The sequence below is a fragment of the Herpailurus yagouaroundi genome, unplaced genomic scaffold (genome assembly GCF_014898765.1).
Source record: "Herpailurus yagouaroundi ecotype Mexico unplaced genomic scaffold, PumYag 355, whole genome shotgun sequence".
Lineage (NCBI taxonomy): Eukaryota > Metazoa > Chordata > Mammalia > Carnivora > Felidae > Herpailurus > Herpailurus yagouaroundi.
In genome coordinates, this window is record NW_024412572.1 from 4,901,686 (window position 1) to 4,927,615 (window position 25,930).

Genomic DNA, 25,930 nt, shown 5'->3' on the forward strand with positions numbered 1-25,930 from the left:
CTTTGCTCTTCTCTGATCTTCTTTTTCAAATGTGCCACACTCTCTCGATGCCTTTGGGCTGGCCCTTGCCACGTGGCCTTCCTGCCAGATGCCTCCCTATGCCCATCTCCCTTGTCTTGCCCCTCCACTTCTGAAAGTTTCTTAGTTTTTTTTTATGTTTATTTATTTATTTTGAGAGAGAGAGAGAGGGGATGCACGAGTGGGGGAGGGACAGAGGGAGACGGAGAGAGAATCCCAAGCAGTCTCTGTGCTGTCAGCGCAGAGCCCAACACAGGGCTCGATCTCAGAAACTGTGAGATCATGACCTGGGCTGAAGTCAAGAGTTGAACGCTCAACTGACTGAGCCACCCAGGTGCCCCTGCAAATTCCTGTTTAAGGTCGTATCTTCAGAGAGGCTCTCTTGATCTCCTAGCAGTGTCTTACTCCTTCAGCCTCTGCCTTTCCTCTTTTATCATATTTGTCATTCTTCCTTAGGCTTTGCTCCCTCAGCAGCCTGTAAATTCCAGGAGGGCAGATGCATCCATTTTGTTCACTCCTATGTTCCTGGGAGGGACTCGAGAAATATCTCTGGAATGCAAGAAGTTAAGAAAGACTGCTTGCTTAGTCCTTCCGGTTCCAGCCAGGACTGGAACCGGAGCCTTCATGGAGCAAATGAAATTACACCTGTGCTTGATCTGAAAATCATGCCCCACCTCCAGATAACATGTAGTGAGCATATCTCCCTCCTGCCCCCATATAGATCTTCCATGTTTCATGGTGACATGATAATCTTGGACTGTGTGGCTATGTGTGCAACAGAAAATTTCTGCATCTCTTAAGTTTTGCTTCTTCCTCCCTGCACAGATGTTCTCTCAGGAAGCTCAATCCTTGCCTTGGGCTCAGAGGAGGATCCCTATCATTCTGTTCTTCTAATGCCCTCTGACTCACAATGCCACAGTGGCACATGCCTCGGTCACATTAATGACAATTTATGACAGTGGGGAAGTGGCTGGTTATTTCCTATTAAGTGTAGCCAAATAACTCTTATGTAAGCATTTATGTGGTTGTTACTGCAGTCAATATGAGGTTCCCAGCCTGATCCCCACCTCATCCCTCTTGCCAGGCCCAGAAGGTGCTGCCGAGTCGCTAACTCCAGCCATCAAGAAAATAGGTGCTCTAAGTACACAAACTCAGTAAATTACTAATCAAAACCAAATATGACTAGAAGAAAATTCTCCTAGGGAAAGCAGCATGTGTTGGATTCCAGGGTAAAGTGGACATTTTGGATTATTACAGATCCTCTCCAAGGGGTGCAAACCAGATACTAGATGTAGACACTAGGCTCAGTCTCAGGGTCACTGGGAAGTCCTTGTGTTTGGGGATGCAGGTGGAGAGAGACAGAAGGTGAGGACCTTCCCAGAGAGTCCCAGGTGGGACTGTGGCATCTCAAGAACTGAGGATCTTTTAGCTCTAATGGAAGGACACATATCAGGTGGTGTCAGCCACTGTCTGCTGGAGGGCTGGGAGATGGACTTTGAGATCTCTGCAAGTGGGGCACCTGGGTGGCTCAGTCGGGTAAGGATCTGACTCTTGACTTCAGCTCAAGTCATGATCTCATTGTTCATGAGATTGAGCCCCCACATCAGGCTCTACGCTGGCAGCGAGGAGCCTGCTTAGGATTCTCTCGCTCCCTCTCTCTCTGCCCCTCCCCAACTTTCTTTCTCTCTCTCTCTCTCGGAATAAATAAACATAAAAAAAAGATCTGTGCAAGCCACCTGTGAGGCCTTTAGAGAGCTAATGAACAGGAGCCAACAAGCAGGCCACCTCTGCCCAGGGCTTTTGGCAAAAACTCTACATGTGTGTTACTTACAAGGCTGCCCCCCAAACTCACCAAAGCTTGCAGCCCTGGGGCCTTGCCAGCTGCTGACTGTGGCTCTGATGACAAAGCCTGCTGCCATCCAGCACCTTCAGAGGTGCATAGGCTCAGGCACTGGCACCCAGGTAGGTTTCTCAGTAACAGAGCTGGAATGCAGGGCAGAAATATTATTAAAATAACAATCATACCTGGAATTGCTATTGTGCTTCACAGGTTCCTAACATGCTTTACATTTATCTCCTTTCATCCAGATCATCTCTAAAGGGTCTTGTGGACATGCAGTAACTGGCCCAAAGTCACATAGTGAGTAATCAGCCCCACTGGGGTTTGTCTCAGTCTTTGGCTCCAATCCCCAAGGCATGTGGCAGAGTTGTCCAGTGACTGATGCTTGCCTTTGGGGGTGGGGACAGCAGGGCCTGGGCCAAGTGACCCAGAATCCTAGGGGTTTCCTCTGCCAGTTTGCTCTATCTGCTCTTGAGGGTGAGGTGCTAGCTACAGACCCTTTGGTAAAGACCCTTTTCACTTCTACTGTGAGAAATGACCTATGGTTAGGATCAGGAAGGGTTCTGGGCCTCCTTGAGTGCTGTCATTCTCTGAAAATGATAGACCGGGTCTTCCTGTGGCATTAACAGATAGCTGGGCAATTCAGGCATATTTTCCTTCTATTTCAAAAGCTTAATGACTGAGGGACACTAAGGAGGCAAAATCCTCACCACTCACACTGATACAGCTTGTATCACCGAGCTGGGCTCACACTGCAGATGTGGGAGGGGGGGGGGGGGTGGGTAGAGCAGCCAGGTTAAGGAGGATGGCTGAGGGACCTCATTTCTCAGTGTTGGGGCAGGAGCAAGCACAGCCTGCCCAGAGATTGGCAACCAGACAGTGCAGGCCATAAGGACAGGGATAGTGCCTGTGACTCTGCTACGTGCCATTGCCTACCTCAGGGCCTAGAGCCCATTAAGTATCTAATAAATGTTTGTTGGTCAAATTTCTGATCATCAAACATGTTGTGTCTGAGCCTTAGCTGAATATGAGCCAATTGCTTCCAATGGGATGAGCTCAAGGCATCCTGGGAGGCTTTAGATGTGGAGCCAGGCACACTCATCATGCCTAGACAGGTGTGAGATCACCCATCCTCAAGCAGGTTTATCCCAACAGTCTCAAGACCACAGGGCAAGGGTCTAAGACAAGCTAGACTGCCACACAGGTGGGGTTACAGTCAGAAACCAGGTATGTAACAAGGTGCTTTGCAAGACTCAAGACAGCAACCAAATAAAATCTGTCTTCAGGAAGAGGGTTCCAGAACCCAGGACCTCTGTGTAGTGGCAAGGGTGGGGTGGGGTGCAAGAACAGCAGAACTCCCCTAGTGTGTGATACCCAAAGATTAAGGGTAGGAGATCACTCATGTTGGCCAAGATGCAGAGAAAGAGGATCTCTTTTGCACTAGTGGTGGGAATGCAAACTGGCGCAGCCACTCTGGGAAACAGAATGGAGGTTCCGCAAAAAGTTAAAAATAGAACTATCATACAAGCCAGCAATTGCACTATTAGGTATTTATCCAAGGGATACAGGTGCGCTGTTTCTAAGGGGCACAGGCACCCCAATGTTTATAGCAGCGCTATTGACAATAGCCAAAGTATCAAAAGAGCCCAAATGTCCATTGATACACGAATTGATAAAGATGTGGTATATTATGCAGTGGAGTATTACTCAGCGATCAAAAAGAATGAAACATTGCCATTTTCAACTACGTGGATGGAAGTAGAAGGTATTATGCTAAGCGAAATAAGTCAGTCAGAGAAAGACAAATATCATATGGCTTCATTCATATGTGGAATTTAAGATACAAAACAGATGAGCATAAAGGAAGGGAAGCAAAAATGATATAAAAACAAGGAGGGGACAAAACATAAGATACTCTTAAATACAGAGAACAAACCATGGGTGGGGGGATTGGCTAAATGGGCAAGGGGCATTAAGGAAGATACTTGTTGAGATGAGCACTGGGTGTTATACATAGGGGATGAATCACTGGAATCTACTCCTGAAATCATTATTGTCCTATACGATAACTAACTTGGATGTTAATTAAAAAAATAAATAATAAATTAAAAATTAAAATTAAATTTAAATTTAAAAAAAAAAGGATAGGAGATTACTCCATGATTGCTACTGGCCACTAGGCTAAGGACAGACTCCTATCTGGGTGACTGACCCAAAGTGCAGGAATGGGCTGAGATGTCTCGCTTAATTTCATTTTGTTACAGAGGTCTGGATTCAGGCTGGACCTCAAGGTGGGGTGCCAGCTGTAGTGCCAAGAGGGGAGGAAGGCTGTAGAGACAGGGGAGCAGAGAGGGTCTAGCAAAGGGGAGACAGCCTCCATAGGTGGCTTTTGTGAGAGTAACAAAAATTCCAATATCTCCCCAGGGGCACAGATAGAAGGGACAAGAACCCGATAGTCCTAGAATGGCTCCTGAGCACATTCCATGAAGTCAAGTTGGTCAGGTGTCACCCTGTCACCTCCCACCTTCACCCCCATGTTGTTCAAGAGGATGAACAGAGAAAGGCAGGTTTCTGCCCTTGGAGCCTGTGCTCTAATGGGGAAGAGAGACCATGCATGCAATGGCCTTCAGAGAGACTCAGGTAGACAGGCCCAAATAAGACCACCAATGAGGCCCCAGGGCTGTGGGTCTGGGTAGAAGTAGGCTGGGAATGGAAGGGGGAAGTTTTCCCCAAAGACAAAGAAAGAAAGAAGAGAGACAGTAGTGAGAGCCACTAGTAAGTTTTGTACGGTCTCAAAAAAAAAAAAAAAAAAAAAAAAAAAAAGCAGAGTCAGGGACAGAACAGGTTTTACAAGTGAAGTCATCTTTATAGGGTCTCTACTGTCATGCCAAGACCTCATCTCACACACCCACTTCTATTCAGAACGTGCTCCAAGCAGATATTGCTTATTTTCCACTGAATTAGAGAGAAATTACATTCCCTCTAGAGCATTCTTGTGGGCAGGAGAAAGGGGCTGCTGTGGAAGTGTTCCCCATGCCTTGCCCAGCTTCACCCCTGCAACCCAGGGGCAGAGATGGGAAATGGCAGGGCAAGGGCTGAAGACCCAGGGCCGGGCGCAGGCTGCAGGGGTGACCTTCTTCTCCTCTGGTGGCTGGAGAGGCCTGAGAGACCTCTGGGCCTCTGTTCAGCTCAGTCCTCCCCTGTCTTCCAGGGATGAAGGGATGCCTGCAGGCCCCAAATGCCTAGAGCTCCTAGGGGGTCATCCTCCTAGTTGGTTCCTGGCCACATAGGATTCTACTCCGTTGACATGGATGGAATCCTCCACAAAGTTGGCTGGGCTCCCTACCCAGGGAAAGGCAGAATGTAAGGGTTCCCCAATTGCCACCACCATGAAAACCCACTAATGAGTTTCTGTCTAATGCCCTCTGGGGGACCCCCCCACCTCCATTTCCTTCTTCACCTCCCTTCCCTCTCCTGACACATTCACTGCTGTCTTCTTGAGCTTGTCCTTTTCTTTCCTTATCTAACACATGGGGATGGAAAGTACTACATGATGTTCACTGTACTTGTGTCCAGGTACAAGGAGAGGCCTCCAGGCCTGGGCTCAGAGGGATCAGCATGGGCAGCAAAGGGACCACTGGGCAGGACTGCGGTCACAGTCTAGCTCTGCTACAATTCCATTCCTCCTTCCGGGGCCTCAGGGGGCCTCCACCACAGAACAGGTGGGGGTGCTTCTGCACCTAACTGCCAGGATTCTGGAGAAGCCAACAAGCATACAGATGCCACAGGGTTACAAAAGGGTAGGGGCCACTGCAGCTGGAGTCACTGATCATTTTCAAGGACACCACCAGCCTCAGGACACCCCACCCACAGCTGAGCCCAGGCCTCCCCTGCCTCCTCCCCACCTCTACCCACTACCTCTAAATGGCCCTCTTCCTTCCCAGCATCTGGGAAATCTCCCCCAGGGGAGATAACACAGATGACATTACCTGTCTCAGAAGCTAAAGAATCACCAGAAACCAAACCACATCCAAACACTTCACCACTCTGGCAAAGTACATTGTGTTTCCATCCTATGGAGATTTGGTTACCACACTTGGACCAAAGCTAGAAGTTTTGCCAACAGGTCTCTAATGGAAAGCATGATTGACTGACAATTGAAATGCAGGACAGCCTTTTACAAGCTAGAGGGAAACCAACATGGGCTCCAAGAGGCTCAGCACAGCTTTTCTCAGGGCCTCTGTGTCCTATTGTGCAGTTTCTGCACTGTACCTATCACCAGACCAGGGGACAAGTGGGGACTGAAGTTCACATTTCCTGCCAAGCAGAGTCTCCACAGAACTGTGTGTGTGCCTTCAGGAGGCCCCTTTTAAAATTCAGGCAAAGGCCCCATATCTGCCCATAGAGCTTGCTCCCCTTTCTGAGTGATGATGGCTCCAGAGAGAATATTTCAGAGCTGATGGGGGCAAGAAATAGCATAAAGATGCAGGTGAGTGAAAATGGGGTTCTGGGCCAAGGGGTGGGCACCCAGCCAAGACCCAAATGCTGCTCTGGGCAACTTTAGGTGAAAATGCACAGGACTAGCAGCAGGAGAGAGAGAACGTGAGAGGGTCCAAGATACCAATGATCTCAGAATATTAAGGTCAGGAGGATTCTGGGGTCACCTAGATACATCATTTTCAGAGGTATTTGCTTTTGGTCTTGGTTCCTTTTCATGTCTTTATTTTGTTTTTATTTTTTAGTAGTAGAATCTTTTTCCCAAGGAAAATAAAGACCGGCCAGGGAAGAATTGGGTTTTTTAAATTTATTTTTTAATGTTTACCTTTGAGAGACAGAGACAGAGCATGAGCAGGGGAGGGTCAGAGAGGGGGAGACACAGAATCCAAAGCAGGCTCCAGGCTCTGAGCTATCAGCACAGAGCCCAACACGGGGCTAGAACTCACAAACTGTGAAATCATGACCTGAGCCGAAGTCAGATGCCTAACTGAATTAGCCACTCAGGCATCCCAGAATTTTTTTTTAAACCTGGGGAGAAGGGAACCCAGAACTCTGCCCACCTTGATCCTGGCACCTCCCACAAGCCCCAGGGCTCCCAAGGACACAGCGTGGAACATCAGCTAGTCCAGATGAGTGGTGAAAAGGCTGAGGCTCAGGAAAGTGACATGACTTGCCCAAGGTCCATGGTACACTGAAGGCAGAGGCCAGCTTAGGCAGGGCCAAAGAAGTTGGGGGCGTTAGAGATTTACCAGCCATGCTGGGGAAGGGGGCTGCCTTGGGAACCTGGGGCACCATCCTAGGACCCACGTATTTTTCACCTGTGCTGGGTGGGAAAGCTCTACTCAAGGTGGGTGAGCTCCTGTCGGTGCAAAGGGTGGCAGACCAGGCCAAACACTAGCCAGGGCTGAGGGACCAGGGACAAGACACTGTGCAGTACAGCAAACTCTCAGCACCCTAGTCTTTCACTCAGACCCTGCCCCAGTCTCTCCCCAGGGATCCAGGACCACCATCTCCTGCTTTCTCCAGGCCCTCCCAGTGGGATGCACACCCTATATTCTCCTATTCCTGAGGTTGGCCTTCCTCCAGGCTACACGTAGCCTTCCATTCTAGAGCACTGTTGGTTAGCTCCTGTCCTCCCCCCCCACCCAACTTCACCCCTAAGTCCCTCTCCCTACCCTGTGAGAGTTTGCAGGGGACATGCTGTTGGACCAGTCCTGACTGCTTCTACCAAGGCACTACCTTCTGGGAGCTGGGAACAGCATCTGTTGCTCCTGTGATCTTCCATTCCAGTGTGGCCTCTGACCTCCTCCCAAACCCTCCCACCCCAGAGCACCAGGAACACAACCAGGCCATCGCTTCGCTCTCATGTGCATTTATTGAGTGCCAACAGAGTGCGTGGTACTATGCTCAGGGTTCAGAGCCACAGTCTAGTCAGAAGAAGACCAGAGCTAGTACAGAGAACGTTTCATAGCTGCTTAACATCTGTAAGGGATGGGAAGTGGGGAGAACTAATCACAAAACAAATTCCTATTCGAAAGCAACAGAATCTCCTCTGAGAGTAATATATATTCTACGCGCGCGCGCGCACACACACACACACACACACACACACATACACACACACACACACACCCTGAATGAACACAGAAATATACCCACGTGGTTGTATATGCATGCATATACAGGTGTGGGTAAATAAACTAATGTATATGCTGTACACGCACACGCACACACACGCGCACACGCACACCACCGCACAGACAGGTAATCTGGCTTATGCTATCAAAGACACTATGTCTCCAGGTTCTAGTGAAGCAATCTGTCCTAGATGCCTGCAGCATGCAAAACTTGGAAGTTCCAGAGATTCACAGTTAAGGAGGACAAATGGGTATACGTGTATACTTTTCCATCCTCGGGGGCCCCAGCCACAGCACTGGAGGTTGCTCTTTGTCGGCGACAACAAAGCCTCTGTGAAGGGCTCCCAGAGCAGAGCTGAGGAACTGGAAGCTCTCTGTCCAGTGGCCCACGGGAGCCCTGGTGAGTTCACCAATCTTCAAGGCAGAATTTAAAAACTCTGGTTTTCGAGAGTGTAGTCCTGCAAACGGTGTTCCTTGTTACAGAGCCGCAGATCGAGGCAAGAGTTTCTCTTCTTGCTCGCTGTCTGCAGCCTCCCACGTATGCTAACGCATTTTGTAGTCATTAGATACAGATGTTTCACACAGCTGTCCCTTAAAATCCAAATCTACCGTGAAATCGAGGTCTCGCTACAAAGGAAGAGCAAAGGGTCCCAGCATTAGTGTGGTAGCAAAGGCAAGCACCACCCCCTCCCGCAGGCAGAGGGATGGGTAACTACAGTGTTTCTAAGGTTTTCTAGCTAAGGGGTTCCCACAAACAGCCCTCGGGAATCTATTCTAGTGCCTCATTATCCACACAGGAAGTTCTTTGATTCCTAACCTAAAGCCTTCCTGTTATAATATAGAAATGTTCCCTCTGATTTCATCCTGAGAGAAAACAGAGTGGGGTGGTTGAGTCTTCTGTGGCACAACCTTCAAAGCATTCTCTAGATGCTTTTAATACACACGCTTGCACCCGCGGTTGCTCAGAAAGAATCGCACGATCCCTGACCCACCAGGCTCGCTGAAGAAACGTGAACCAAACATCTTCCCGGCCACCAGAAGCTGTTATTTCCTGGGTTGGCTTGTTCTAAATGAGCTGAAACCCATGGCAACAGCCTCCGTGCCCAAAGCTCCTCGGATGCAGAACTGGAGGCTAAATGCAAGGAAGGCTGAGAGTCCAGAGTGGGTCTTCGAGAAAATCTATCACCCTTGAGTTTTAAGGGTCCATGGTTGGAGGCCTTCAGTTATACGTAGTGAGATCCAAACCTGGCTTTCTACTGCCCCTCCCCCAGTACCTTGTCTGGTTGTGCACAAGGCACTTGGGGCACCAGGGTGAGGAGGCCCTGGGAGCTCCAGGGAACCAGCTCCACGGGTCCCTTCTTCCCTCTGACCCTGTCCCAGACAGAGACTGCCTCAACACTCACCACATTTTTGGCATTTGGCTTCATGGATATGGTCCCATAGATTTCTTCCCCCCTCCGGACAGTGAGGTAATCTTCCAAGTAGAAGACAGTCTGCTTCCAGTGGGTGTAGGGGGCATCGGGGGCTGAGGGGAGAAGAAAAGGGAGGTGGGAAGGAAGAGTCAGAGAAGATGTCTCCAGAAACACTGAGGCTGAGACCTTGCCTAGAAGTTGCTGGGCTTCTTTTGGGATTCACCGAACCAACTCCCAGCACTTGTGTGGGTCAAGGCACCCAGCCCCTGGAGCCTGCCTCCAACCCCAGAAATCCTCACTCAGCCCCAGGGCTCCTCCTTCCATCAAGATCCCAGATCCTCCAGGCTGCTGATCTTAGCTAGGAATCAGAAGAGAAAGAAGCAGGTATTACAAGTTCCTTCCAAGGGGTGGGATGAATACCCTCTCACCAACTAAACTCATTAACATAAAAGAATCTCAAAAGGCTACTGTTTTTAATTAGTTCAACAGAGTGAAGATGTTCAGACAGCGTAAGAGGGAGATTTGTAGAGTAGACCATCCTGTCTCCCCTTAAATGTGCAAATTTCTTAACTAAACCCGTGTCCCACCAACACCCCAATCCTACACATAGGCTTCCCTGCCACTTCTCTGCCCTAGAACTGAACCTGGTACCCTTGGCCCACATCTGTTGTGGTGTTTCAGCTGTGTCCTCCTAACTGGATCTAAAAGAAGTAAGGGATATTTCTCATCCCACAGCCTCACCACTGGTCCATAGCTCACTCTTCCTGCATGATCCAAAGGCACACCAATCCTGGCGACTCCCTGTATTTGCCATTAAATCCCATCCATCCTCTCTCAGCACACTACATACTCTACAACCAGAAGAGGGGGCCTGCTTATGGGACATCTTCCTCAGCAACAACTATCTTTGGAATACTTTTCCCTCCTAGTCCACCAGTCTCTCCCTTCCTCATCCTTCAAAGTCACTTCCTTTGGGAAGCCTAGTTTGGCCACCCACCCTGAGCTTTGGTTAACACAATGCCTATCATACTGCAGCATAAATACCTTTGTCTTTTTTCAGCTGTGTGCTTCCTCCACAAGACTGCAATTTCCATGAAGGCAGGCACCATGCCAGACTTGTTCACTGTTATATCCTCAGTGCCTACCACCACACTTGGTAGATCTGTAACTACTACACTTATAGATGGCAAAACCCAAATAGTAGACACTTTGTTATGCCTCAAGGTACCCATAGATGTTCAATTACATTAGAGACTTTGAAAACTATAGATAGTAAAAGAACCCACTATAGTAAGATCTTCTTGGCCCCTCAGTCTCTTACCTTCCTCCACCTGGATGTAGGACTCATTAATACTGATTTCCTCTTTGCTTGGGACCAGAGCTAAAAATGAGAAGACTTGGGGAGAATAATAATAAGTGCCTTTCAATACTTCAAAAACTGTCACATAGAAAGACATATGTGGCCTTATATATGGCATTGGAGACAGAACAAAGGCTAGTCACTGGGAGTTACTAGAAGGCAGATTTTTAATTCACCAGGAAAAATTAGGGCTGTTCTGCAATCATCTGAGCTACCTGAGGTTCAGCTTTGAGGTGTTCCTATAACAAACACTGGGGATTTATCATGCACTGAGTCTGATCAGATCACTTCTAAGATCTTACAAACCCCAGGATCTATTTAAAAGGTAGTGAAGAGTCTTTCTTTGCCCTTTGCAATGAACTGGCTTGATCAAATGTCAGTGATCTGGGTAAAGACTTGGGTAGCCTTCAATGTATGCATTTGGGAAATCAGTGCAAACTCAAGGTCATGGCAGGGAAAAGCAGCCTGAGCATTTGGAAAGGCTTGAAGGAGGATCATGAACGTGCAGTCTGTGGCTTTTAGATCCTAGATACCCAAACATATCCAGCCTTCATGGCCTCTAAAGCATATTGCTGTCTACAGACAAAGTCCACCTGTCCCAGCCCCTTCCCTGCCAACTACATCTAAATAAATTGTCAAAAGATAGTCTCTGGTGTATACGGAGAATGGCAGCATATGACTGACAGCACTCTCGCCCCCACTTCCTCCCACACCAGCTCAGACAGGTGTCTCTCCTGTTCTTAAAGACCTTCAGGCAAGGGGATTCAAGCAACTTCCTTCTGTCACCTAATCAGATGCCTTATGAGAGTCCCAGAGATTCACTGGCTCAGGTTTGGCAGCCATCAAGCCTAGGTGTGTCTGGTGGTGGTCCAAAAAATACACCAGCCTTGGGTTGGAGAAAAGTGGGTTTTTTCCCCTTGACAACATGAAAAGTTTGAGAACCTCCCCAAACATTTCTGTCATGGGGTCCATCAGCCGTGGACTAATCATCTAGACCACTTTTCACAATACTAATTCTCCATCAAGGTGTCCAGGAGAAACTGATTAAAATTCAGATTTCTCAACTCTACTCCTAGAGACTTGAATTCAGTCATTCTGGGGGATGTGAAGGGAGCAGACTTGCCAAGACTTAAAAATCCCCCCCATGTATTGTAGGCACAGAGCATGGCTGAAATCCCTTTGCAAACCCACTCTTTCGCATCTAATAACATCTCTTTGGTGGGCAAGAGTGGAAAGAACATTTAATTAGGCAACAACAGTCCCAGTTTCATGCCTCCATGTTGCCTTGTGTTTGCACTATGACCCTGGGGCTCATTTTATACACCTGCAGAATGTGGGGCATGATATCTATCTCCCCAAGTACTTTGAGAATCAGATGGGATGAGAAGGGGGAAAGTATATGACCAAATCTCCTGCTGTGCCCAAGACAGCTCCAGTTTACTTGTCTTCCTAGCATGACTATTAATAGCTTTCCTTTTCACTATCAGAAGTGTCTTTAATTGAAAGATAAATATGGTCTCCCTACCATAACACATTAACCCCATGTTAGGGTATTGCTAAGCCATTGAATTATGTGGTTATAATCATTATGGGAGGTGGCATATCATTTTATTTATCCATAATCTATGGCTCTGACCTTCAAAGATGTTCTACATCACTCTAGTGGTCTAGAATGTCCTGGGGAAGCATCCAGAAAGGTGCTAGGTGCAAGGGTGAGCACCCAGAACAAGGCTGTGGATGACATCTAGAATTCTCATCAGTAAATAAGTCTTTCCCACCCTACCCTGCCCCAGCTATAACCTTCTAGATCATGTAACTTTCAGCATTCCCTATTATGAAGATATATTTATCCTCTTAATATCCTGACCCCACATGCTAACCTCCCCTTTTCTCCCTCCCCTTCACAGTCTCTCTGGGTTGTGGGTTATGGACAGCTTTTGTTCTATATTTTACAGTGAGTATAACCAGTACTGCCCCCAACATTCCAAGTACATATGCATTTATTCATGCATGCATTCCTTCATTCAACAGACATCAATTCAGGATGCCTGTCAGTTCCCAGATATGGTCCTAAATTTGGAAAACAGCGACCTATACAGCCCTGCCTCCCCCTCACATCCTATAGCCTAAATGAGAAGACTCTCAGGCAGCAAGGTCATCCTTGTGACTAAGGATGGGGATGCAGAGCTCAGGGGGCTGTGGGAAAAAATGGCAGGGGCTTTCATAAGAAGACTTTTCCTGGTGCTTTTGGAAAGGGAGTGGAATCCTGCTTCTTGTTTCACTTCACAGTGGCTAAGTGGCTGATAGCTTTGCTTAAAATTTAAAACTTTTTCTAGCTATAAATTTGCAATTTATATTGCCCAGGGAGATCAGAAGCTTTTTAGAGAATGAAAGACTATGCACCAAGAAGCTTCTCTGACCTGAGACAATGACTCACTGTCACCAGATGGCAAAGCAGGAAGGGGCTGCTAGGCATCTAGGTCCAACTACATCATCCATAATGAGCTTGAGGCCCAGAAAGTAACTTACTCAAGACCTATCTCCTTTGTCTGGCCGCCTTACCTGGCTGACTCCTGGAAAGACTAAGACTCTACCCCAGGTCTGATTCTACTCAAGCCACTGTCCCTCCGTGCACCCCCAAGGGTCCCTGCCCCCATCCACTGAGGATGTGTCCAAGGGGAGGGGCAGCTATGCCCACTGGTTGGCACAGCCTGGAACCCTAGGTTCCTGTGCCCATTTGCGACAGCTTCTGCCTGGAGCTGCAGAGAGGAGATGCCAGAACCATTAACGGGGATTGTTTTCAAGCAGCACAATACGTGATGTGCTTGTGAGTTGGCCCTTCCAGAGCCAGCTGTGGCTGGGCTGAGATAGAAAGCTCAGCGGGCAGTCAGTCAATGGAATGGGGGCACATATGGCAGGTTACATGCTGCATGCAGTTCAAAAATAGCTGAGCCCAAACAATACACTGTACAGACATACACATAGATGTGATAAAACTTTTTTTAAAATAGCAAGGGGATAAAGAACACAGAATTCAGAATAATGTTCATCTAGAGGCAACATGGGGGGTGATGGGTTGGTGTGGAGCCTCCATTTAGTTAGGTGGTGAGCACACAAGGATTAATTATGAGACTGTGAATTAATTTACTTATTAATTATAAATAGTATCATTATATTTATTAATAATGTATTCTGATTAATATTTATATTCTAATTAGTAGCAGTTTATTTCTTGATATCAGCTAATGTATTTACATTCTAAGAACAATAATACATTTTTTTCTAGTTACTAATGTGTGCTAGTTAATAATTATTTATGTCCTAATTACTGAGGCAGTGGTGAGTTCACAGGTGTTCGTTATAAACAAACAAAAGTGAACTGTGCCTGATTCAATGATGTCATGTACCAAGAATTAGGATTAATTCAATTCTGAGCATCTGAGGTCCTTGAAAACAAAAAGCAAATACTCTTTTCTAGATGGTCAAAGTATAGAGGATCAGAAAAGCCCACTGACAAACCCACACTACCTGGTAAAGATGTTTGCTACCTGCTGGAAGCAAAACCCCATGTGGACATTCCCCAGGTGGCTGAGGAAGCAGTGAAACAAAGTATCCCCCCAATCCTGATCTCTATATGGGAATGCTGCTGTGAGAAGGACCTATGTCAACCAGAAGGCATAGGCCTTGATGAGAAAAGGTAGTAAGCAGATGGAATTAGCTTTCCAGTTGATGTGAAAAGCATCAACATTGGCCAAATTTACAATCTTCTTGTTCAGGCAGCCTAGCACAGAGGCAGTGGTTCTCAAACTGATTTGTGCATTACAGTCACCTGGAGGGCTTGGTAAGACACAGATTTCTGGACCCCACCCCAGAGTTTCTGATTCAGAAGATCTGGGGCAAGTCTTGACAATTTGCATTTCTAACAGGTTCCCAGGTCATGCTGATGCTGCTGGCCGCGGACTACACGGTGAGAACCTCTGCACCAAGGCATGGAAACAGGCAGTTGCAGGACCTCTGGATGACCTTTCAGACCTACGTTTCTGGGGTTCTGTGCAAAGAGGAGGTGATATAATACTATAGCTGTAAAAAGACAGACAAGGGGTTCTTGGCTGGCTCAGTCAGTAGAGCGTGAAAATCTTGATCTTGGGGTTGAGAGTTCAAGCCTCACATTGGAAGTAGAGGTTACTTAAAAAAAAATAAAATCTTAAAAAAAAACAAAAAGACAAATGAGCTCAGACCTTGATCTAGACCCATGGTCTTTGAGCCTCTGAAATATAGTCCTCATTGTTTCTCACAGGGACTTGTGACAAACTACAGTGGGAGTATGACCATAGAACAGGAAGAAACTGACCCAGTGGGCTGGAGACTTTAATACGAAGGGCAAATACTCATTATCCCTCAGGCAGCCAGGGGCTGAGTCCTTCAATTCTGAACTTAAGGTTAACCAGGACTCCTTCCTGTGGGGCATCAGGAATGTTGTTCCCGCCATCACAGTGCCAGAGAACCACCTCTGGGCAGGGGTGGGACAGCCTGTCTGCTTGACCTCAAGGAATGGAAATAAACTCAGGGAAGGGAAACCCCCAGCTGAAAGCTATGGGCTAGATCCTAGGCTTTACAAACACACAATATTTCCCAGAGTATCCCTGCCACCCTTTCTCATCACCTGTAGCAGGGCAGACCCCGGTGGAAACATCATCCTGGAGATGGTAGAGGCAGGGCCAGCTTCTGTGGCTCCATCCCTGGCTTCCAATCACAGCAATGGTCCTCAAGCAGGCTCCTGTTCCACCCTCCCACCACTGCCACACCCCACCACTGTGAGACTGAGTCTTACTTACCCTTCAAGGTCCAGGTAAAACCTCCCTTCTCCCTCCTAGCCATCCCTGCCTACCAGGAAGACAATCTCTCCTGCTGCCACTCTAAGAAGGGGAACAGCTAAAAATGACCAAGGTTGGGGGCCTCTGGTTTTCCCCAGGACAGGGTGCACCAGCACTGGGCCAGATGTTGGAGACCAGAAGATCATGATCTTGGTGGTCAGGAGACACCAGTTCTGGAAAAAACCCTTTTTTTCTTGGAGGGGCTGGATAAACCTCTTGCCCTCTCTGTTAATAGGTCAAAGAGGATCAATCATTGTCACCAAGGCTTCAGGAAGTGAAGAATCATGTCCTTGGACTCTGGTAGAGCTCACCTACCCTTGGCACATGCATGCTGGCTTGCCCCTAACGACATGCTCCTGCTTCCCAAGAAGACTTCACATGCGTGGCCAATAGGAACATGTTCCCAAGAGCAGGACTCAGATCTTCATATACTCATTTAACAGTGATCTGTTTAGAACCCACTACAAGCCAAACACTGCTCTAGAAGCCCAGAGTGCAGAGATTCATGAGATGTGATCCCAGCCCATGGGGAGACTGAGAATTGCAAACAGAGTGAAAAATGTTGAATAAGCTACATCTGACATTGAAATTCTGTGTAGTTGTTTCAAAAACAAAAAATAAAAATAAAATAAAGTAGTTATGTCAATGAGGCTGTGAAAGTGTCTCCAAGGTATATTGTTTTTTTGTTTGTTTGTTTTGTTTTTTAAGTAGGCTTCAAGCCCAGCATGGTGCCCAACATGGGACTTAAACTCACGACCCTGAGAGCAAGACCAGATCTGAGATCATGAGTTTCTTGCTTAAGTATGCCCTCTAAGGTTTATTGTTAAATAAAGACAAGGTAGCAGAGGGCAGTGTGCTTGGTATAAGTCAACCCATGTTTTAAGAAAAGTGTAGTTTGGATGTGGTACCATAGTTGGGGGGAGCTGGGTAAAGGGTTCACAGGACTCTATGTACTATCTTGGCAACTTCATATGAGAAATATTTCAAATAAAAAGCAAAAAATAAAAAGTGGTTAACATATGCTTCTGGGGCACAGAACTGGGCTGGAGTGGGAAGAGGACTTTTTCCTTGACTTTTTTTTTTTAATTTTTTTAACATTTATTTATTTTTGAGACAGAGAGAGACAGAGCATGAACAGGGGAGGGTCAGAAAGAGAGGGAGACACAGAATCCAAAGCAGGATCCAGGCTCTGAGCTGTTAGCACAGAGCCCGACGCGGGGCTTGAACTCACGGACCGTGAGATCATGACCTGAGCTGAAGTTGGACGCTTAACCGACTGAGCCACCCAGCTGCCCTTCTTGACTTTTTTATACCCTTTTTTTTACATTTCCATGACAAACATAAGCACAAGATGTCAGGAAGCCCCAAGAAGAACTCCTAAACTTAACCAGGAGTGAAGGAAGGGATCAAGTAATATCTGAGCTGAGAGATGAGGCCTGTGCTGGGATTGTCCAGGTGAGGAGTGGGCATAGGGGAGGTGTTTGGGGCTGAATTGTGTTCCCTGAAATTCATGTGCTGAGGCCCTAATCCCCCTGCACCCCAGAATATGACTATATTTGGAGATAGAGCCTTTAAAGAAGCCTTTACAATAAGGTCTTTGGGTGGACCCTAATCCAATCTGGTTTGTATCCTTTTAGAGTCTCCTCATACAAATACATAAATGTCCTAATCTCTTAGGACACCAGAGAGACACCAGGAGTACATGCCCTGTGAGGACAGAGAGAGAAGGAGGCCACCTGCAAGCCAAGGAGAGAGCCTCAGGAGAAAGCAAACTTGCTGGCACCTTGATCTTCCAGAACTGTGAGAAGTAAATTTCTGTAGTTTAAACCACTAGCCTGTCATACTTTGTTATGGCAGCCCTAGCAGACTACTGCAGGGAGAAAGGAGATGACAAGAGCCTCTGACAAAAGACCCTCTTGTCCCCGTGAAACACCTGGGTGGACAAAGGGTTGGCATGTGCAGAGGCAATAGCCTAGAGATTTAGGAACCCTTTCTAAGTTCAGGGGACTGTGAGGTGCTCAGTGTGACTGGACCCTGTGTGTGGTGCAACAATGAGACAGGGGAGGAAGGCAAAGCAAAGGAAGGGCAGTGAGAAATGAGTTGGGAGAAGTTGGTAGGGGGCCAGGTATGGTGGAACCCCCACTTACAGGGCAAAGACATGTGGGTTTACCTGCTTCAGGCAATGAGGCACCTCTGAAGGGGGGCTGGGAGGGGAGCTCAGGTGGTATTTGGGGAACAGTGTCAGGAAGGATGGATTGGGGCAGAAGGAGACAGAGAGACATAGTCTGCAGCCTACCGAGAGATTCATTGAATCCTGAAGTAGAGCACAGTGGTGAAGATGGGGAAATCTTATCACACTCTGTATCCTTACCCCTCACACAGACTATGCCTAGAAAATGTTCAATGAACAAATGTGCCCCTGAAATTGGGCTTCCCCCCTGCTTCTCTCCACCGAACACATACTCTCAGCTCTGATCATACAATATACACTTTCATTTACCTTCTCCTTTTGGCAGCCAAAAGTGTGGGGAAGTGCTGGAGAAGGCTTACAAGATGCTAAGCAAGGGCTTATGCCCCAGGTCCTTTCCCCAGGTCAGGCCAGCCCTGGTCACTTCCACAAAGCCTCAGCATGGAAGGTGGGGAGGGTCTGGAGTGCCAACAAAAGGCTCACCTGTGGAAAACCCCATTTTCTTGTGGCACTTGGTAAATTCAATATTAAAATAGGTGACCAGGGCGTGGATGTAGTCATTTCGCTGTATCTGCAGGCAGAAGGCAGATGTGAATGACAGCTCTTCCGTCTTCACCGTGTAAATGTCCACTTCCTGTGGCCCAGAGAAAAGAGAATGCCAGACACTTAGCATCTTCACTAGGTCTGGGTCCTGGTCAGCAGCTACATTCCCGTGGAAGACCACTGCTCTGGGGCTACCATTTACTCTTGGGATGGATCCCCAGGCCCACCCACCACCTCCCAATGACCTCATCCATCCTTTCTTAGGGTGGGGTATGCTCAGGCAATGGTGCAAACACGTTTGAATCAGAATGTGAGGGCAACAGAATTAGGAAGGTAAATCTGCTGGGGATGGGGGCTTATGGAGCAGAGGGTGGAAAAGGGAGAGGATTAATGAGACAGAACATTCCTGAACCCAATCTGAACAGCCTCAGAGCAGTCCACCTCAGCACTGCTCTGCTCATCTAGTTGTTCTCAAAGTGCGGTCCCAGATGATGGGCATTAGCATCACCTGGGTGCAAATTCTGTATGGGTGGGGTCGGGAGGGCATCTCAAACCTATGGGATCAAAACAGCAATTTGTACTTTATCAAACCCTCCCAGTGATATCAGTGAACCAGATTAGTCATTTCCCAATTTTTTGATATTCAAGTTCCCAGCAACAGGAGACACCAAGTATTATCTTAGGAGTGACGAACTGAGCCCACCCACAGTCACAGACTAAACTAAGGGGAGCCCTGCTGACCATCTACACCAAACCTGGAAGGAAGGAAGGAAGGAAGGAAGGAAGGAAGGAAGGAAGGAGAGAGGGAGGGAGGAAGGAAGGAAGGCAAGAAGGAAGGGAGGGAGGGAGGTAGAGAGAGAGAAAGGGAAAGAGAGAAGGAGAGAGGGAGGGGGAAGGAGGGAGGAAGGAAGGGAGGGAGGCAGGAAGGAAGGAAAGAAGGAAGGAAGGAATGTAGGAAGGATGGTAGGAAGGAAGGAAAGGAAGGAAGAAAGAAAGAGAGAAGGAGAGAGAGGGAGGGAGAAGAAGGAAGAAAGAAAAGGGAACAATAAGAGGTAAGAATTTTTCAGTTCTGGCCAGGAAATGGAGAGCACAAAGAACTAATAATTCTAACAATTTCAGCTGGGAAGTGGCTGAAAATCAATGTTGCGTGGGGAGCAAGTATAATGAAAGACAGTTTGCAATATGCTGTTCTTTTCTGTGTGAAGGATGCTGACCTGCTATTTGCTGGCTCCGATGAGACAGGGCCAACCTTCCAAGGGCCCTAGAGGCATCCAGACAGCTTTCAGAGGTCTAAGGAAGCTTCCCATTGTCGGGGGTGTGTAGCAAGGACCTCTGTCCTGAAGACTTTGTAAGAACCAGACAGATATCTGTGTGCCTGGACTGGTTCCAAGGGGCTCTCCTGAGACCCAGATGATAGAATACATTGGGGATAATTAGAAGAGGGGTCTGAAGGTGGGAAAACAAGAGCAGGGAAGACACAGAGTGATGTAGTAGAAACGGTTTTTATCTCTACATATTTCTAGGATAAATAAAGGAAAGGCAGATGCAAAGCATCCCAAGGCCCTCAAAGAGAAGTCCTGCCTCCAAGGGGGTGGACAAAGGAAGAGGTGTAGTCAAGGGAGAAGGTCAGATAAGAGTCCTATTGTGGTCTGGGGTGTGCAGCCATCACATCCTCTGAGGGAAGCTGAAGCTCTGACCTATTAGTTGGGAAGACAGTGGAATGCAAATTTAGGGGGATGGGGAGCTCCTCAGTGATGTCACCTCATCAATTTTGCTGTGCTTCTGGAACCAAGGATGGGGAACAAGAATTAATGGGATGGGAAGCCCTGGGTTGAGCATGTAGAATTTGATGGGATTAGAAAGCCAGTCTCCCTTCATTCAATGCAAGAGCCCCTTTGTGGTAGCATTCCTGGGAAGTGGCCCTCTGATGCTTGCTTGGACACCTTCATGGATGATGTATTCACTACCTGCCAGGCAGCTGATTCCATTTCCTGACACCTCCAATGCACAGGTCCCTCTTCTAAATGAGTAAGGAGAGTACACACCAGTCTCTGTAACTTCCACCCATGGAATAAGTCAAATGTCTATTCTAGCTCACATGGGCCCCCTGAACATTTTCTTCTCCAGCATAAACTGTGTCTTCTTTTTTATTCACTTTGCATGAGTCATGATTTCTGACTCTGTCACCCTTCTTGTTTGGGACATACTTCTAGCAGCGTCTGATCTCAAAGACCACACTGCTGGCTCAGACTTCACTCTGGCCAAGCCACCTCCCCCCACCGCATCCTGCTCATGTTCCTTTTTTCCTTTTGTCCTGGGAACTGAGTGTAGGGTCATCCATCATATGTCATCCTGTTAAGTTTGGGTCATTGCTCCTTTTTAAACCCAGCACCTGTTAGTCATGACATTCATTATCCCTCTGGTCACGTATTATCCACAGTTCTTTCCAGCTCAACAACTCAGAGCAAAACGTGATTAACTGTATCTTTGTTACTGGCATCAGCACAGTCCACCAGGCTCATGGTACCTGCACTCATGGACTACCATCTCTTTCTTAGCCAGGGCCAGACAGCCAGGCTCCAGGCTCTTTCCAAGTTTCTTGTTATCTTTCTCTCTTGGTCCCCTGCCTCCAGCCTAGCCTGGCCTTTCCGCCATACTTCTGGCTCATCTCAGCAGCCTGGCCCCCACCGTGAGACTGGAGCCAGAGCAGGGGATGCCCATTATTGGTCTGTGTACCCATGCTGTGTAACCTAGCACCTGACACCTCTCAGTCTTCTCCTTACAGGTCTCCCTGCTTGACAATGTTCCTGCCTACCTCCCCCAAACCCCATCCCAGACCTTTCCTCTAAAGCAACCCACTAATCTCTCAGATCCATTCAGACTGTGCTGCTCCCTGAATCCAAACCCTTCCATGACTTTTTATGGGAAGACCTGGGAAGTAGGCTCTGTGACACATTTGGACCAGGCTCCTTTCTCTTGTCAACTCTCTCACTTCTTCACCACTTTCGGGGCACACACACACACACACACACACACACACACACACCACCCGTGGATCAGGAATTCCACCTCCACAGGGTCCTGCTCTCAGACATGCATCAACCACTGTCAGCTATCCTGTGTTAGCTGAGAGTGTTCACTAGGTCCTACAGACATTTGCATCTTAATAGAGGCTTCTGAAGGAACAAAAGCCTTCAAGACAGAAGTAATGAAGCTATACATTAAAATGAAGACAATGGAGGCAGTTGGTCTTTTGGAATGGGGGCAGGGCCATCTGCAAAGGTGGCCAGCTGCTCTGGGCTTTGGAGGCACAGAGGCCCCTCTGGGCTCAGGCCCACCCTCCTATCATAACCAAAGCCTACAGAGCCAAACCTGGTTACTCTGGCTTCCTAGATCCCAGAGCCCCATGCTGGAAGGTTTCTGTCTTCCTGCTGCAGCAGTATCTCTGACACCCCAGGAGGACTTGGCCTCCAGCAACCCCCATGAAAGCTCCATAGGTACCAACTACTGAGAAGAGCCCCTGGCCGCCATTATCCCCACCACTAAATAATGTTACAAATGGATGTCTCAGAGCGGAGGTCTGGTCAAAACAGAGTCTTAATTATAATAAAGTGTTACACTCTAAAACGTTAATAGCGATGAAAACAGCAATTAAGTGTGTGAAGAAGGGCAAGTGTTTTCCCAACAGGCTTGACAAAATGTTGCTTAGCACATTAGCAAGAAAGCTGACGGAGGGGCTCTCTTGGTTGCAGAAGAAAACACAGACAACTCTTATCCTTCTCAGAAAAGAGAGGAAGGAAGGTTACTGCATGGGGATGGGGCAGGACCTCAGCACAGAGCTCCAGGCTCGACACACACTCATAGCCACAAGGAGTTTACAGGAGTGTGTATAATGCCCTCACCGAGTTTGTTTACTTTGTCTCTGGCTGCACTCAGGTATAACCAGGTGAAAGAGTCTTACTAGGAGAGGGGAGAAGGTGGTGGGAAGGCAGAGTGGCCTTGGAGGTGGGGTGGGGGTGAAGCATCATGTGCCTGTGACCTACAGAAGCACAGTGTCCACACCCATCCCACCCCACCAAAGGCAGAAAGCAACCTGGGGCCCAAGCACAGTAAAGGAATTATATCTTCAGGCTGATTCCATTACATGCAGGTGCCTAATGGTTACATATAACTGCTACATGTCATTTGGGCAAATTCAGTTGCACCAGTAGATTTCTATCTATTCTACAGTACTTACAAAAATGTTTTGTGCTATGGGTGGGCTTATTTGGGGGTTCACTTTCCTGCTTCTTCATTGGGGCAGGGAGAGGGAGAGGCTTCAGGGACAGAGGCGCTGGTAGGAAATAACTACAAGAACACGTTTGCTTGCAATCAACCCTGCCTGGACTTGGAACGGACCAAGTTAAGAAGTAGTGAGAACACCATCAACAGAGGGCCCAAGACTGAGTTCCCAGCCACACCTCCTAGGCAGGATGTTACAAGAGGGAGGCAGCATCTGATGAGTCTCATCTGTGTGAGGCTCATCTAGTTTTATTTGTCCTCAGAGGTCCCTTCTAAATGCCACAGTGACACTATGGACCAGGAGTTATGGTTCTTCTTAGGAAGACTGCCCCCAGGCACAAAGGACAGTTCTCCCTTGGCAAAGCAGTGGTTTACATCAGAACTTCAGAAACCTCTCCTCATCCCCAGTGGCCCTATACTCTTCCCCTTTATCCATTGAAAATGCTGCAGGTCTCCAGCTGAGTACTCCCAGACAGGAAGTGACATGTACAGGACCAGGGCAGGCAAGTATGTTTTAGCAAGATGAGGGCTGCATGAGCCAATGAATACTTACAGAACGAACCCAGATTTTTAAACGAAAACGTTAACTTCAACCACATGAAAGTGATGTCTTTCTAGATTTTAAAAAACAAATAGTCATTTATATGGTTCAACATAATATATTAGCATATATAAATGCAAATACTTAGAAAAGGGGCTGGAAATGTCAATACAATGTGTAAACAATATTACCTCCAAGAAGTGCATGGGGTTGAGAAGGAGGAGAGGTCAAGGGGAGCTTTTGGTTTTACTCTATCAAGTTTGATACATTTGAATATTTAATCATAAGAATGCACTAAGGATCGGTGTGCTGAGGATGCTGACCAGCTGCTCATCATATGCACTGAAGAAAGCCTTGTAAGAAAAGCTGTTAGAGCCTGTACAAACAAGACTACTCAGGAAGGAGGTTGAGTAGCTCTGTCTGTCTGGGTCACATGTAGACTTGGAGTTGGGAGTATAATGAAGATTACAGCAGATTTAGGTATTGGATTTCTTTCCTAAGAGGGCCATCCACCTGTGAATGGAGTAGCTTCCCCAAACCTGAGCATACCCTCCTGCCTCTCCTTTGATGCTCCCTCCCCCACACCCTTCCACTTGCATCACAAAGGATATAAACTGATTCCTTCCCCTCAGCTGTGCCACCGTGGAGTCCAGTGGCTCTCTCTCTGGCTCTGCTCAGTGTGAGCACCTTCTTGTGACAGACAGTAATGTTGGGATGCCAGAGGCTCCAGCCAAGGTGGCCTTGCCTCACCAGGCAGGGGGTGTGCAGGAGCTGGTATTGCCTTTACTTAAGGCCCACAGCTTTCCAGGGTGGCACAGCTGGATTCCCAGCATGCTTGGGCCCAAGCAGAATGAGTCTGCAGACCTTTATTAAACAGGCATTGGTCACCACTTGCTTTGGATCCACGATGTCCACCAGGGGCTCCTTCATGGCGACATCCCGGATACAGGTCATATCAAAGCCATAGACATTCTCCCACCCTGTGAAAACAGAGTGAGACATGAGGGCCAGCAGCAGGACCTCCAGAAGTATTCCCAGCTCTCCTGAATACTAGAGCACAGCATGCCCAAGAGAGCAAGGGACAGCTCATGTTCCCTGCATCAGAATAGAAAAATTGCTTGTTTGGGTTGAGAGCTTGGCAGTATGTACAGATCTCACTTGATGGTTAGGAAAACTAAAGATCAGAGGGGCTGAGAAACTTCTCTATGGCCACACAGCTAGAATATCACAGGAAGCTAGTCTTCCACAGGCCAAGACCAGAATCCAAATTGCCTGACTCTTCCTGTGTCTACTTTCCTGTCCCTCCCTCTGAGCCAAAAGAGTCTCCTACAAAGTTTTATTTGCCATTGACGTTTCTATCTTGGTGCCTTTGTTCAAGCCGTTCTGCATACTTAGAAGACCCATCTTCGTCCCTTCTCCTGACCTCACCCACCGAACCTTTAACAAAGCATGAAGAAACATGGGCTCTTAAAATGGTATAGGCTAGTTTGAATCCCAGCACCACCACTTACTGGCCAGGGCCTTGGGCTAATTCCCTAACCTCTCTGAACCTCAGTTTTCTCAACTGAAAAATGAAACGGGAGAGTGGGTCCATGAACGTCTTTGCCTTTTTCATATGCCATGATGCACTCACTAGGAATCCATCCCATAAGAAATAAGCCCCAAGTAGTGCACAACCATCCCAGTGGTGCTCATTGGCCCCTTGTAGCTGCTCATAAGGTGCTTTGAGAGGGAGAAAGATGTAGGGTGCAGGGTTGGTGAGTAAATGAATGCACATCTAATGGCCTAAGATCATCCTTAAATGGTGATAATCATTGCTACCATTGATTGGCCACCTAGCTCAGGCTAGACTCTTCATTTTTTTATGTTTATTTACTTATTTTGAGAGAGAAAATGCAAGCGGGCAGAGGGGGAGAGAGAGGGGGAGAGAGAAAGAAATCCCAAGCAGGTTCCACATTGTCAGTGCAGAGCCCGAAGTGGGGCTCCATCACATGAACCCTGAGATCATGGCCCGAGGCAAAATCAAGAGTCAGACACTTAACTGACTGAATCACCCAGGCACCCCTAGACTCTTCATTTAATATACCCAGCAACCTCAAGGGGATACTTCTATCTGACAGTCAAGGAAACAGGCTGGGAGAAGTTGGCATCTGGCTCACACACAGTATCTGGGCCAAGATCACACTCAGAGAGATGGTGGAGCTAAGGCTCACCCCAGCTTCTCCCCTGACTCTTCAGCTGCAATGACCCAGTTGTGACAGCAACCAGGAATGCAATTTCCTTTCCTTGTACTGCAGAGGGTGGCCTAAGCAGAGATTTTAGTTACTGAGCAGCTGAATTTCATTTGTCTGTTTATTCAGATGAGTCTAGAAATGCATCAAAGTAAAGATGCTTTTCTCAAAATCTTACGGGATTAAGTTTCCTTTTAAAATGTGCATCAAATAAATGTTACCTTAGGGAACTATGTTTCTGTATGTTTAGGAGAGGAGGTGTGTGAAGAGGGAGGTGGGGACGGTCAGCTGTGCCTCTTTGACTCTTTTCTAAGGCACACAAAGACCTTCCTCAGGGAGAAGAGGCAGAGAAAATAATCATCTCCCAGAGGACAAGCCCTTGTGAATTCTGGCTTGAGCATAAGATGTCAGTCATATACCATTAAATCACCTAAGGTTGGTGCCAAATTCCCAGTTGGAATTTACTTTTGGAGAAGGAAACTGTTTGGTTGGCAATGGGACATGTTTC

The 25,930-nt window shown here is 47.6% G+C and overlaps 1 protein-coding gene across 4 annotated transcripts in view; it reads right to left on the minus strand.

Annotated features, from left to right (window-relative positions):
- Nucleotides 1–7,711: 7,711 nt before the first annotated feature.
- PRMT8 (protein arginine methyltransferase 8) overlaps nucleotides 7,712–25,930 on the minus strand; it is a 97,952-nt gene continuing 79,733 nt past the window's right edge. For 3 of the 4 annotated variants that reach the window (XM_040462866.1, XM_040462868.1, XM_040462869.1), the window contains 5 exons: nucleotides 24,056–24,171; nucleotides 18,310–18,460; nucleotides 10,726–10,800; nucleotides 9,396–9,517; nucleotides 7,712–8,619 (listed from right to left, as the gene is read on the minus strand). In XM_040462866.1, coding sequence (XP_040318800.1) covers nucleotides 8,536–8,619; nucleotides 9,396–9,517; nucleotides 10,726–10,800; nucleotides 18,310–18,460; nucleotides 24,056–24,171 — 548 coding nt within the window. In that variant the 3' untranslated portion in view covers nucleotides 7,712–8,535. The remainder of the gene's footprint in view (nucleotides 8,620–9,395; nucleotides 9,518–10,725; nucleotides 10,801–18,309; nucleotides 18,461–24,055; nucleotides 24,172–25,930) is intronic. The other variant, XM_040462867.1, reaches the window with a different exon arrangement.